This window comes from Hippocampus bargibanti, linkage group LG01 (genome assembly GCF_051943395.1).
Source record: "Hippocampus bargibanti isolate YZ-2025 linkage group LG01, ASM5194339v1, whole genome shotgun sequence".
In the NCBI taxonomy this organism is placed as follows: domain Eukaryota; kingdom Metazoa; phylum Chordata; class Actinopteri; order Syngnathiformes; family Syngnathidae; genus Hippocampus; species Hippocampus bargibanti.
Genome location: NC_142734.1, coordinates 16,823,550 through 16,837,260, shown reverse-complemented (window position 1 = coordinate 16,837,260; position 13,711 = coordinate 16,823,550). Strand labels below are relative to the sequence as shown.

General features: G+C 44.8%; 1 protein-coding gene and 1 long non-coding RNA gene across 5 annotated transcripts in view; both read right to left on the bottom strand.

The window, feature by feature from the left end:
• Positions 1 to 8,933, bottom strand: part of tns1a (tensin 1a) — a 64,769-nt gene extending 55,836 nt beyond the window's left edge. Inside the window, exons 1-2 of one of the 3 annotated variants that reach the window (XM_089000734.1) lie at positions 8,788 to 8,933; positions 8,192 to 8,350 (exon numbers count right to left, since the gene is read on the bottom strand). In XM_089000734.1, coding sequence (XP_088856860.1) covers positions 8,192 to 8,287 — 96 coding nt within the window. In that variant the 5' untranslated portion in view covers positions 8,288 to 8,350; positions 8,788 to 8,933. Of the gene's footprint in view, positions 1 to 445; positions 697 to 8,191; positions 8,351 to 8,577 lie in introns of those variants that run through there. The other 2 variants (XM_089000743.1, XM_089000753.1) reach the window with 2 other exon arrangements.
• A 1,415-nt stretch (positions 8,934 to 10,348) lies between these two features.
• Positions 10,349 to 11,988, bottom strand: LOC148903343 (uncharacterized). Of its 2 annotated transcripts, none has more exons than XR_016114918.1 (3): positions 11,633 to 11,988; positions 11,247 to 11,405; positions 10,349 to 10,688 (listed from the first exon to the last, which is right to left on the bottom strand). It is a non-coding gene; the product is annotated as an uncharacterized LOC148903343 (long non-coding RNA). The 2 variants fall into 2 exon arrangements; XR_016114926.1 differs by having other exon boundaries at positions 10,354 to 10,688; positions 11,843 to 11,988.
• Between the last annotated feature and the right edge of the window lie 1,723 nt (positions 11,989 to 13,711).

The following is a 13,711-nucleotide window of genomic DNA, read 5'->3' as shown; positions in this document are numbered from 1 at the left end:
GAGCGAGGATCTACCAAAACTAGTTAATTACCCTCACCAATGCATGTTCATCATAATGTGGGCGGGTCCTCATGTTCTGCATGTTATTGTCCGACAGACAATCATGGTGGTGTGTTTCCCGCATCCCGACATACTCAGTTAGTTCCACATACGAGGAAAGGCGAAGCAGATTAAATTATACAGGAGAGAACAGAAATAGCTCCGGTGTAGCGACCGCCTGGACACACCGGTGAGAGTCATCACAAAGCAGCAACTAGACAGAAAATTGAGTTTTGGAATAAGCAATAAATGTGGGGAAAAAGGATGACTTGAGAACTATTTAGTGTCCAGGTTGCCTTATAAACCAAATGCCAATCCTGTAACTCTCTGACTTTGACAAGATGGCAAGAAGATTAGTAGTCCATCAAGCAGTAAAAGACCCTCAGACTGAACCAAAATGTCTTACCCAAAACATGCAGGAGAGGCAGATCCATGTTTTTGCCCTTCCGGCCAGAGCACAGGGCAGAGAAAGCAACACAGAGGGCATTCTGACCCAAGAAAAGAATACTTTTCAGCTCATACGAAAAAACCCCAGCAATATTTCCAAATGTTCCGGCGGTGCCATTCAGGCTCCGAAGGCAACCATTGCAGATGTAAGGGGCAAAATGATTTTGAGATGAAAGTTCAGTCAGCGTAACCCCATCGGAGCTCCGTCCTTCTCACGCTTTGCTTCCTCGCTCTCGGCGCCTCAGCCACTTCTCCTGCCTGCTCCTGTCAACTAGTGCCAAATGAGAAGGCGGTGGGCCAGGAGATGTTCTGTTTCTCTCTCCCAGATCTGGTCCGACTGGCTCTCTCTCTGTACACTCACTCCTCTTTAACTCCCCTAATCACCTCAACTTGTTCCTTCCGAAATCCAAAATGGCAGAAATTACTGGGACAAACAGATGTTTCCTTTGCAAAATCAAATCAATGGTGTCGACAGCTGCAAAACATAGATAGGTGATGGAAGTGCGAGCTTTTATGCAGTTACATTTCAAAGTCAAAGTCAGCTTTACTGTCAAATATGCTAATATGCATGACATACAGCACAGATGAAATTAATGTCCCCTCCGACCCAGCGTGTAAGGCATTTGACACAAATGCAAAAAAAAAAAAAACAATTGCAGACCAACATTTCTCCGTAGAACTTTGGCAAAGTCTGCAAATATAATATTTCGAACGTATGCCCTTAAGAGGCTCAGCAGAATAACATTTGAGAGACGAGATAAAACGTGTATGCGTGAACTCATACTTGAGGCACGTGTAATAAAACTTTTATGATGGAGTTTGAGCAATTTCCTTCGGACTGTCAATAAAAAGCCAGGTCATAAATCAGCATTGTGTCTGACATGTTAGATCATACCACAGTTAACATCCATAAAACCCCAACAGACGATTCATTTTGAGCAAATGCCCTCAATTGATCGCGGCTGCACTTGCACTGAAACAGTTATCTTCGTCCAGAGGATAACCTGACACTTATTCTTAGTATGTATGTACGTGTGTGTCTGTGTGTGTGTGTGTGTGTGTGTGTGTGCGTGTGCGTGTGCATGTGCGTGTGTGTGTGTGTGTGTGTGTGTGTGTGTGTGTGTGTGTGTGTGTGTGTGTGTGTGTGTGTGTGTGTGTGTGTGTGCTCTCGTTTATATGTGGTTATGGGGACAAAAACCTGTTTACACAGTCATGTCCTGGGGACCATTTGACGTATGGGGAGAAAAAACCTGGTCCCCATAAAGAAAACATAAAAAAACGTTTCAGAAAGGGTGGTCCCCAGAAGTGATGATCCGAAAAGTGGTCCCCAGAAAGCATCTGATTCATAATAGCCTTTTTTCCTGCAGCTAAACATTCTATTCTGGCTAGCTAGCAGCCTCTAGTGGCCTCCAACAAACTTTCAGAGGTTGGTTAGCTGCATATATACCACAACACATTGGAAATAGCGGTTTTCCTCTGGTTTGTTTGCGAATTTTATATACAGCTCAGAGGGCCATTGGATCACTCTGATGGTGTTTTCTCACTACGACAGTGGTTTGGTGAGGTCAGATCACATGCAGGACGACAAATTTTAGGCACGCCCAAGATGCAATGTGTAAACGTTTGGGGTTTTATTTGAAACAAGGAAACGAGAGGAGGAAAAGGTGCCTCGCTTGCTGAGGAATCCATCACGTTAGCGATTTAATAGAACATGTACAAAGCATACCTCACATTGAATGGCACCCCTTAATACAGTAAGCCATTCAGGGACGAAATGTCCAATGGTATACGCACGGTACCTGCATGTCGCTAACCCACGATTGTCTGACATTGACGCATTGTACTGGCTCCCTGAATACTGAAGACAGGAAAGACATTATGATATGACTCTACGGCCTCAGTAGAACATTGGGAAAGGCAACATAAAAGAAAGGGAGAGACCAGAGAATGAAACAATGCGTGGAAATTATGAAGAGGAGATTATGGAGAACGTATGGAAGACAGAAACAACAAGAGAGGAAGAAAAGAGGTGAAAACAAAGGAAGAATATGAGGAACGGTATACAGTTGGATCAGTATACAGTTTGGACCAGTTTTAGGCCTTTGGACTCTCAAACGGTGATTATTCTAAATTCTCTTAACCTTTTTATGATATTAAGCAGATGTGAGATGATGATGATGAAATCTCTAAATTCCTTGCAAAGGCATGTTGAAGAACATTGACGCTAAACTGTTTGACTAATTTCTCACGCTGTTGCTCACAAAGAGATGAACCTCACCCCATCTTTGCTCGTGGATGATTGGGCGATTCAGGCAAGCTCCTTTTAGATCGAACACTGGCAACCACCTGTTCCCAGTTTGACTTTTCACCTGTGGGATGTTCCAAATAGGGATTTGATAACCATTCTTCTACTTTCTCAGGTTCTTTTTTCACATGCCGCAGCTTTTGGGAATGTGATGACTTCCTTTTGCTGTATTTTTTTTTCTCCATTTTATTTTATGATAATTTTACTACCTTCATCTGGCATACTGGTTGCAGCCATTGTATCGGTCAAAATAGCGACAAGTATTTGTAAAATGTACTTGCAATGACATCACACAATAAAACATACTCAAGATGCTATCTTTGTGAAAGTCCTGTAAATGTTGTCTTTGGTAATACTTGGGAGCAGTTGTGGCAAAGGGCACCAATCATGACAATATTGACTTAGAGCGGCAGTGCTGCGTGAATGGTGTACAGTAGCATCACATATTTGGAGTAAAGAAAATCCTGCCTGAGGGGTATTTATTATAAATGGGCTTGCCATGTGTTTCATTCCCCCCACTTTAGGGTCTTGTGATTGGTCTATTCCAAATACTTCTCGACCGATCTGTAAATGATAACAAGAAACAGGACATTAAAAGAAAAGGCTTTGCTTTCAAATGAAAGAAAGTGAATAATGAGGCCATCGATGGGGAAACAACACAAATAGAGAAGAGGAAAATGAAGAGAAAGGGATCCACATGTATGCCCTGCCATGGTGTCACCATAGCAACGGAAAAACCTCTGCATATCATCAGCCCTCCACCTCTTTCCCCCCGTCTGCCCGTTACGCCATCTCCTGCCATAACCCAGGCCTGGGACCGTGTGATCTTGGTTTCCATGGAAACTGAACAGCTCACAGCAGTCCTCCGAGGGGAAGACACGTAGACTTACCTCTCCACTTTCACCTACCAGTCAGTCACATGATGAGCTCTGACACTGCAGCTGGAGCCATCAAACTAGACTAAAGGGAGGGACGCTTTGCTTCCTCGCTCTCGGCGCCTCAGCCACTTCTCCTGCCTGCTCCTGTCAACTAGTGCCAAATGAGAAGGCGGTGGGCCAGAAGATGTTCTGTTTCTCTCTCCCAGATCTGGTCCGACTGGCTCTCTCTCTGTACACTCACTCCTCTTTAACTCCCCTAATCACCTCAACTTGTTCCTTCCGAAATCCAAAATGGCAGAAATTACTGGGACAAACAGATGTTTCCTTTGCAAAATCAAATCAATGGTGTCGACAGCTGCAAAACATAGATAGGTGATGGAAGTGCGAGCTTTTATGCAGTTACATTTCAAAGTCAAAGTCAGCTTTACTGTCAAATATGCTAATATGCATGACATACAGCACAGATGAAATTAATGTCCCCTCCGACCCAGCGTGTAAGGCATTTGACACAAATGCAAAAAAAAAAAAAACAATTCCAGACCAACATTTCTCCGTAGAACTTTGGCAAAGTCTGCAAATATAATATTTCGAACGTATGCCCTTAAGAGGCTCAGCAGAATAACATTTGAGAGACGAGATAAAACGTGTATGCGTGAACTCATACTTGAGGCACGTGTAATAAAACTTTTATGATGGAGTTTGAGCAATTTCCTTCGGACTGTCAATAAAAAGCCAGGTCATAAATCAGCATTGTGTCTGACATGTTAGATCATACCACAGTTAACATCCATAAAACCCCAACAGACGATTCATTTTGAGCAAATGCCCTCAATTGATCGCGGCTGCACTTGCACTGAAACAGTTATCTTCGTCCAGAGGATAACCTGACACTTATTCTTAGTATGTATGTACGTGTGTGTCTGTGTGTGTGTGTGTGTGTGTGTGTGTGTGTGTGTGTGTGCGTGTGCGTGTGCGTGTGCGTGTGCGTGTGCGTGTGTGTGTGTGTGTGTGTGTGTGTGTGTGTGTGTGTGTGTGTGTGCTCTCGTTTATATGTGGTTATGGGGACAAAAACCTGTTTACACAGTCATGTCCTGGGGACCATTTGACGTATGGGGAGAAAAAACCTGGTCCCCATAAAGAAAACATAAAAAAACGTTTCAGAAAGGGTGGTCCCCAGAAGTGATGATCCGAAAAGTGGTCCCCAGAAAGCATCTGATTCATAATAGCCTTTTTTCCTGCAGCTAAACATTCTATTCTGGCTAGCTAGCAGCCTCTAGTGGCCTCCAACAAACTTTCAGAGGTTGGTTAGCTGCATATATACCACAACACATTGGAAATAGCGGTTTTCCTCTGGTTTGTGTGCGAATTTTATATACAGCTCAGAGGGCCATTGGATCACTCTGATGGTGTTTTCTCACTACGAAAGTGGTTTGGTGAGGTCAGATCACATGCAGGACGACAAATTTTAGGCACGCCCAAGATGCAATGTGTAAACGTTTGGGGTTTTATTTGAAACAAGGAAACGAGAGGAGGAAAAGGTGCCTCGCTTGCTGAGGAATCCATCACGTTAGCGATTTAATAGAACATGTACAAAGCATACCTCACATTGAATGGCACCCCTTAATACAGTAAGCCATTCAGGGACGAAATGTCCAATGGTATACGCACGGTACCTGCATGTCGCTAACCCACGATTGTCTGACATTGACGCATTGTACTGGCTCCCTGAATACTGAAGACAGGAAAGACATTATGATATGACTCTACGGCCTCAGTAGAACATTGGGAAAGGCAACATAAAAGAAAGGGAGAGACCAGAGAATGAAACAATGCGTGGAAATTATGAAGAGGAGATTATGGAGAACGTATGGAAGACAGAAACAACAAGAGAGGAAGAAAAGAGGTGAAAACAAAGGAAGAATATGAGGAACGGTATACAGTTGGATCAGTATACAGTTTGGACCAGTTTTAGGCCTTTGGACTCTCAAACGGTGATTATTCTAAATTCTCTTAACCTTTTTATGATATTAAGCAGATGTGAGATGATGATGATGAAATCTCTAAATTCCTTGCAAAGGCATGTTGAAGAACATTGACGCTAAACTGTTTGACTAATTTCTCACGCTGTTGCTCACAAAGAGATGAACCTCACCCCATCTTTGCTCGTGGATGATTGGGCGATTCAGGCAAGCTCCTTTTAGATCGAACACTGGCAACCACCTGTTCCCAGTTTGACTTTTCACCTGTGGGATGTTCCAAATAGGGATTTGATAACCATTCTTCTACTTTCTCAGGTTCTTTTTTCACATGCCGCAGCTTTTGGGAATGTGATGACTTCCTTTTGCTGTATTTTTTTTTCTCCATTTTATTTTATGATAATTTTACTACCTTCATCTGGCATACTGGTTGCAGCCATTGTATCGGTCAAAATAGCGACAAGTATTTGTAAAATGTACTTGCAATGACATCACACAATAAAACATACTCAAGATGCTATCTTTGTGAAAGTCCTGTAAATGTTGTCTTTGGTAATACTTGGGAGCAGTTGTGGCAAAGGGCACCAATCATGACAATATTGACTGAGAGCGGCAGTGCTGCGTGAATGGTGTACAGTAGCATCACATATTTGGAGTAAAGAAAATCCTGCCTGAGGGGTATTTATTATAAATGGGCTTGCCATGTGTTTCATTGCCCCCACTTTAGGGTCTTGTGATTGGTCTATTCCAAATACTTCTCGACCGATCTGTAAATGATAACAAGAAACAGGACATTAAAAGAAAAGGCTTTGCTTTCAAATGAAAGAAAGTGAATAATGAGGCCATCGATGGGGAAACAACACAAATAGAGAAGAGGAAAATGAAGAGAAAGGGATCCACATGTATGCCCTGCCATGGTGTCACCATAGCAACGGAAAAACCTCTGCATATCATCAGCCCTCCACCTCTTTCCCCCCGTCTGCCCGTTACGCCATCTCCTGCCATAACCCAGGCCTGGGACCGTGTGATCTTGGTTTCCATGGAAACTGAACAGCTCACAGCAGTCCTCCGAGGGGAAGACACGTAGACTTACCTCTCCACTTTCACCTACCAGTCAGTCACATGATGAGCTCTGACACTGCAGCTGGAGCCATCAAACTAGACTAAAGGGAGGGGGCTAAGAGTGTTATATCATTGCACCCTTTTTTATGACTTTTTTTTGCAACCCCATGACTGATCTGAAAAGTGCAGCACAATGAGTGCTTAGGTTTGATGAAATTACACACCCCCATACCAATTTTAACTAGCAAGCCTGCAGACGAGCTGCTCAGGAAGCCAGCCAAGTATTCACGCTAAACATTTAAACACACACACACACACACACACACACACACACACACACACACACACACACACACACACACACACACACACACACACATGCGCCAGGATTGAGCGTGGGTGTCGAGATAAGGAGCTGCGGCAATTGAGTGGTGGTGGTGGAGGGGGGGGGGGGGACAAGAGGATTGGGGAAGGTTGGATTTTGGTGCTAGTGGGAGGGTGTTGGGGCTTGATGTGATGAGCGGATGCAGCACGGCACGTTGCACAGGATCCCTAAATATTCGCATTTGGCATTTTCCACATTTTTGAAGTTTAAAAGCTTTTGGATTCAAAGGACTGAATCATGGTAGGGAGGCAGAAGATTATTTATTCTCACAAGAGGACAAATTATTCACAGTTGGCAATAAAATGTTTCTCTTTGTGTTTGCCATTCAAAGAAATTGCCAGAGATGCTTTCCTTGAGAGGATTGGCTCAATCGTGGCTGTCCTCATGTGAGTTTCCGACTTTGAGTTTGACAACACATCATCGTGATTACTTGTCACTCAAGAAGTCAAAAAGGTTGGATAGCTTGGAGGTTACGGAACAAATACCATTCCTTCAATTCTGGCCAGCCTTTATCGCTCAAGTCAGTGTGCCAGGGCAAAACCTGGCAAAGGGATGAAAGTCCGTCAGTCAACAGCATAACGTGCGATGCAGATAATAGTTGATTGCAATTTGTGATCGGAAGGTGACCCCGTTCGACCAGAACATCCATTGTCCAGTTGATGGCAACGAATACGGAGCCAGAGTGGTGAATCCAAAATCTGAGCGCTTCTATTTGGGCAACAGCCGCATGGAGACCATTTTCAGTTGTAACCCTGACCTTGAATCAGCACTTTGAGGGGCAATCATGCCCTGAGGTCCCGCATTGACAGGCACCCCAAGAAATGCACCCACACCATTCATGTGCTTTTTTCAAACTAGCGGTATGTCATGGTTGCTTTTATTTCGGTAATGTTTCTCCCCGATGTTTCTTTTCTGCAAAATCACTCTTTTGGCTATTTGGTGGTGATGGTGAAGGATGTTTGTGTGTGGTTATATGAATGGTTCACATCCATAATCAAATGGCATGATGCATACAAGCTAACTGGCAGATTTGCAGGACAGAGAGTGCCTCTTATCATGCAGTCGCTCAAATCCCTCCTCAAGTCTGGAGAAATCTTACCTTGTCTCGCTTGAACCCCCGCAGAGGAAAGAAGCATGCGAAGAGAAACTTGCCCCAGCTGATGACGGCAGCGAGGCACCAGTTGAGGCGAGCCATGCCTGCGTTTGGTTCCTCTTGTCTGCGAGCCCCTTATTTCCTGCTCAGCCCCAAGGTAGGATCCTGTCACCCCCAACAAAGACAACAACGTCAAAAAAACTAAATGAATAAAAAATAAAAAACAACCCCTCATAAACAATACACTCCTATTCGAACAATCTTGTCATTGTGGCAAATTTGTTCAACCTGTCAGGTTGTGCGTTTTCAAATTCCAATCTGTGTGGTCGATGTCAAGCAACAAATTCCCCCAAATTGGACAAGACCCCTCGGTCGGATGGTTTAACACACACCAAAGCCATGAAACTGACTTCTTCTCTGTCCATTAGTTCGCGTTCCCCTCTCTGCTTCCCAAGCCAATCTAGATCACTTAAAGTGTCATGAGCATCAACGGTTGCATAATGCGAATCGGCCGCCACTCATCGACGGCAATGTTACACACGTCCTACAGACGCATGTCCCACACTCATGGGCTTGTCTCCTGAACACACAGCAGCACTCGCCTTTGGCAGAAGGAAAAAAGGAACATAGAGAAAGAAAAAAAAACGCTGTCCTGGCGCGTACATCCACAGGGTGACAAACCCCCCTCTCATGGCATGGCTCCCCTCTAGGCTGAGGATTCCCGGTGCTTTGCGCTCTCACAGTTAAACGCCGTTGCTGCTCTCTCTCTCTTTTTCTCTAACACACACACTTGCAGTGATGCTGCAGCACTTACTCAGCTAGCCAGGGGAGGGGGTGGATGGGAGCAAAAAAGTGTGTGCATTGGCAATGGAAGGTTTGGTCGAAAAAGGAAAACAGAATGATGGAAAATGAGAAGACAGGGATCACCAAACAAGCGTACTGTGTGATCGCTTGTGTTTAAGAAAGCAGCCTAAGAGATGACGAGCAGGAGGTGCACGTCAAATATTGAGTGAGAAAATGAAAAGAAAGAGAGAATAGATGAGATAAGGTGCGTGGATGGGAGACATGCAGAAAAGTGGGGGACAAAACAAAGATGCAGGAGGGAGTGTGCTTGGAGAGCAGAACGCACTGATCAAAACACACACATATGTACGCCAGTATGCGCAATGTGCGCACAAAAAGCAGAGTCTGTGTTGCCAGATGATTGTGGCGTGTGAGCAAAATTGGGATGAATGGAAAGAAGAATCAGAAGAGAGATATTGAATCGGTGCATTTCCGAGATTATCCCTCTCTCTCTCTCTCTTTCTCGTATATACACACACACACATGGACATACTTTGAGGAGCAGACACACACACGCGTGCGTGAGCACAGAAGACTGCAAGTGGTGCGCAGGCTCGTTCACTGGTGCTGCAGTCTCTCTACGCTTCAGTGGGAGCACATTTTCACTGCAGAACGATCCCCCCCCTTTTCCCAGTCCGACCCAGTGCACCACCGCCGGCGCTACCACCACACCGACGCAATCACAACACATCAAAGCAGTGAGCAAGGCAGATACACAAGTGCATGGAGGACCATATCAAGCCTGCGGAGAGATGGGAAATGCGCAGGAGGATTAGGTACTGGGGCAAAATGGTAGCCCATATGGAAACAATGTGGCAATAAAAATATGCCTTTGGACTGGCAATCAGAAAACTGTTCAAGCTCATTTAGACTTTTTTTTGCAACCCCATGACTGATCTGAAAAGTGCAGCACAATGAGTGCTTAGGTTTGATGAAATTACACACCCCCATACCAATTTTAACTAGCAAGCCTGCAGACGAGCTGCTCAGGAAGCCAGCCAAGTATTCATGCTAAACATTTAAACACACACACACACACACACACACACACACACACACACACACACACACACACACACACACACACACACACACACACACACACACACACACGTGCGCCAGGATTGAGCGTGGGTGTCGAGATAAGGAGCTGCGGCAATTGAGTGGTGGTGGTGGAGGGGGGGGGGGGACAAGAGGATTGGGGAAGGTTGGATTTTGGTGCTAGTGGGAGGGTGTTGGGGCTTGATGTGATGAGCGGATGCAGCACGGCACGTTGCACAGGATCCCTAAATATTCGCATTTGGCATTTTCCACATTTTTGAAGTTTAAAAGCTTTTGGATTCAAAGGACTGAATCATGGTAGGGAGGCAGAAGATTATTTATTCTCACAAGAGGACAAATTATTCACAGTTGGCAATAAAATGTTTCTCTTTGTGTTTGCCATTCAAAGAAATTGCCAGAGATGCTTTCCTTGAGAGGATTGGCTCAATCGTGGCTGTCCTCATGTGAGTTTCCGACTTTGAGTTTGACAACACATCATCGTGATTACTTGTCACTCAAGAAGTCAAAAAGGTTGGATAGCTTGGAGGTTACGGAACAAATACCATTCCTTCAATTCTGGCCAGCCTTTATCGCTCAAGTCAGTGTGCCAGGGCAAAACCTGGCAAAGGGATGAAAGTCCGTCAGTCAACAGCATAACGTGCGATGCAGATAATAGTTGATTGCAATTTGTGATCGGAAGGTGACCCCGTTCGACCAGAACATCCATTGTCCAGTTGATGGCAACGAATACGGAGCCAGAGTGGTGAATCCAAAATCTGAGCGCTTCTATTTGGGCAACAGCCGCATGGAGACCATTTTCAGTTGTAACCCTGACCTTGAATCAGCACTTTGAGGGGCAATCATGCCCTGAGGTCCCGCATTGACAGGCACCCCAAGAAATGCACCCACACCATTCATGTGCTTTTTTCAAACTAGCGGTATGTCATGGTTGCTTTTATTTCGGTAATGTTTCTCCCCGATGTTTCTTTTCTGCAAAATCACTCTTTTGGCTATTTGGTGGTGATGGTGAAGGATGTTTGTGTGTGGTTATATGAATGGTTCACATCCATAATCAAATGGCATGATGCATACAAGCTAACTGGCAGATTTGCAGGACAGAGAGTGCCTCTTATCATGCAGTCGCTCAAATCCCTCCTCAAGTCTGGAGAAATCTTACCTTGTCTCGCTTGAACCCCCGCAGAGGAAAGAAGCATGCGAAGAGAAACTTGCCCCAGCTGATGACGGCAGCGAGGCACCAGTTGAGGCGAGCCATGCCTGCGTTTGGTTCCTCTTGTCTGCGAGCCCCTTATTTCCTGCTCAGCCCCAAGGTAGGATCCTGTCACCCCCAACAAAGACAACAACGTCAAAAAAACTAAATGAATAAAAAATAAAAAACAACCCCTCATAAACAATACACTCCTATTCGAACAATCTTGTCATTGTGGCAAATTTGTTCAACCTGTCAGGTTGTGCGTTTTCAAATTCCAATCTGTGTGGTCGATGTCAAGCAACAAATTCCCCCAAATTGGACAAGACCCCTCGGTCGGATGGTTTAACACACACCAAAGCCATGAAACTGACTTCTTCTCTGTCCATTAGTTCGCGTTCCCCTCTCTGCTTCCCAAGCCAATCTAGATCACTTAAAGTGTCATGAGCATCAACGGTTGCATAATGCGAATCGGCCGCCACTCATCGACGGCAATGTTACACACGTCCTACAGACGCATGTCCCACACTCATGGGCTTGTCTCCTGAACACACAGCAGCACTCGCCTTTGGCAGAAGGAAAAAAGGAACATAGAGAAAGAAAAAAAAACGCTGTCCTGGCGCGTACATCCACAGGGTGACAAACCCCCCTCTCATGGCATGGCTCCCCTCTAGGCTGAGGATTCCCGGTGCTTTGCGCTCTCACAGTTAAACGCCGTTGCTGCTCTCTCTCTCTTTTTCTCTAACACACACACTTGCAGTGATGCTGCAGCACTTACTCAGCTAGCCAGGGGAGGGGGTGGATGGGAGCAAAAAAGTGTGTGCATTGGCAATGGAAGGTTTGGTCGAAAAAGGAAAACAGAATGATGGAAAATGAGAAGACAGGGATCACCAAACAAGCGTACTGTGTGATCGCTTGTGTTTAAGAAAGCAGCCTAAGAGATGACGAGCAGGAGGTGCACGTCAAATATTGAGTGAGAAAATGAAAAGAAAGAGAGAATAGATGAGATAAGGTGCGTGGATGGGAGACATGCAGAAAAGTGGGGGACAAAACAAAGATGCAGGAGGGAGTGTGCTTGGAGAGCAGAACGCACTGATCAAAACACACACATATGTACGCCAGTATGCGCAATGTGCGCACAAAAAGCAGAGTCTGTGTTGCCAGATGATTGTGGCGTGTGAGCAAAATTGGGATGAATGGAAAGAAGAATCAGAAGAGAGATATTGAATCGGTGCATTTCCGAGATTATCCCTCTCTCTCTCTCTCTTTCTCGTATATACACACACACACATGGACATACTTTGAGGAGCAGACACACACACGCGTGCGTGAGCACAGAAGACTGCAAGTGGTGCGCAGGCTCGTTCACTGGTGCTGCAGTCTCTCTACGCTTCAGTGGGAGCACATTTTCACTGCAGAACGATCCCCCCCCTTTTCCCAGTCCGACCCAGTGCACCACCGCCGGCGCTACCACCACACCGACGCAATCACAACACATCAAAGCAGTGAGCAAGGCAGATACACAAGTGCATGGAGGACCATATCAAGCCTGCGGAGAGATGGGAAATGCGCAGGAGGATTAGGTACTGGGGCAAAATGGTAGCCCATATGGAAACAATGTGGCAATAAAAATATGCCTTTGGACTGGCAATCAGAAAACTGTTCAAGCTCATTTATTTTGTGCCCTTCACCGCATATCACGCTGAAAACACGATAATTTACTGAATATTGAGAATCCCCACTTAATTCATTACACAAACATTCGCTGGTTGAGGAGGACATTTTAGATTATCATCTTACTGGACGTGGTGGCTGGTAAACATGAGGCAAGCTTCATAAAGGAAAAATTGTTGGAGAATAACTTGCAATTGAAAGCTTCCATATTTTCGGCCCTGTAACTGGCGTCAATGTTGTCATTGGTTCCCATGACAACAACAATATAATTTATTTGGTCTAGTTGTTTTGTAAAAGTGTTTAACGTTTCAACGTGAACGTTCATTTGTATGTTTTTCTTAAAATCGGTTTCAATACTTTATTTATAATATTTTGTCATGATCACTTCCGGTTCTGTGTCACGTGAGAGAAATCGCTCGAGAGAGAGAGACAGAACGAGACAAATTGCGAGAGAAATCGCCCGAGAAAGGAATGATAAAGTCAACGTCATTAAAGTTTGTCTTTCACTTGCGGTTTACAAGGTGCACACGGTACGTGATTAATTTGCTCATTTATTGTATGTCTTGTCGAACATTTTGGACTAATGTCGATTTTGTTTTAAATAATAATAATAGTAATAGCGGGCGGGCACTAGGACCAGGCATCTCACCCAGCAGGTGCACAGGAGGGGGCGGGTTTATGTTGCATATATGTCACTGCTTTTCCTGTTTGAATTAGATCCACTTGTTAGCCGTTGGAATAAACACGTCTTTTTCCAATCT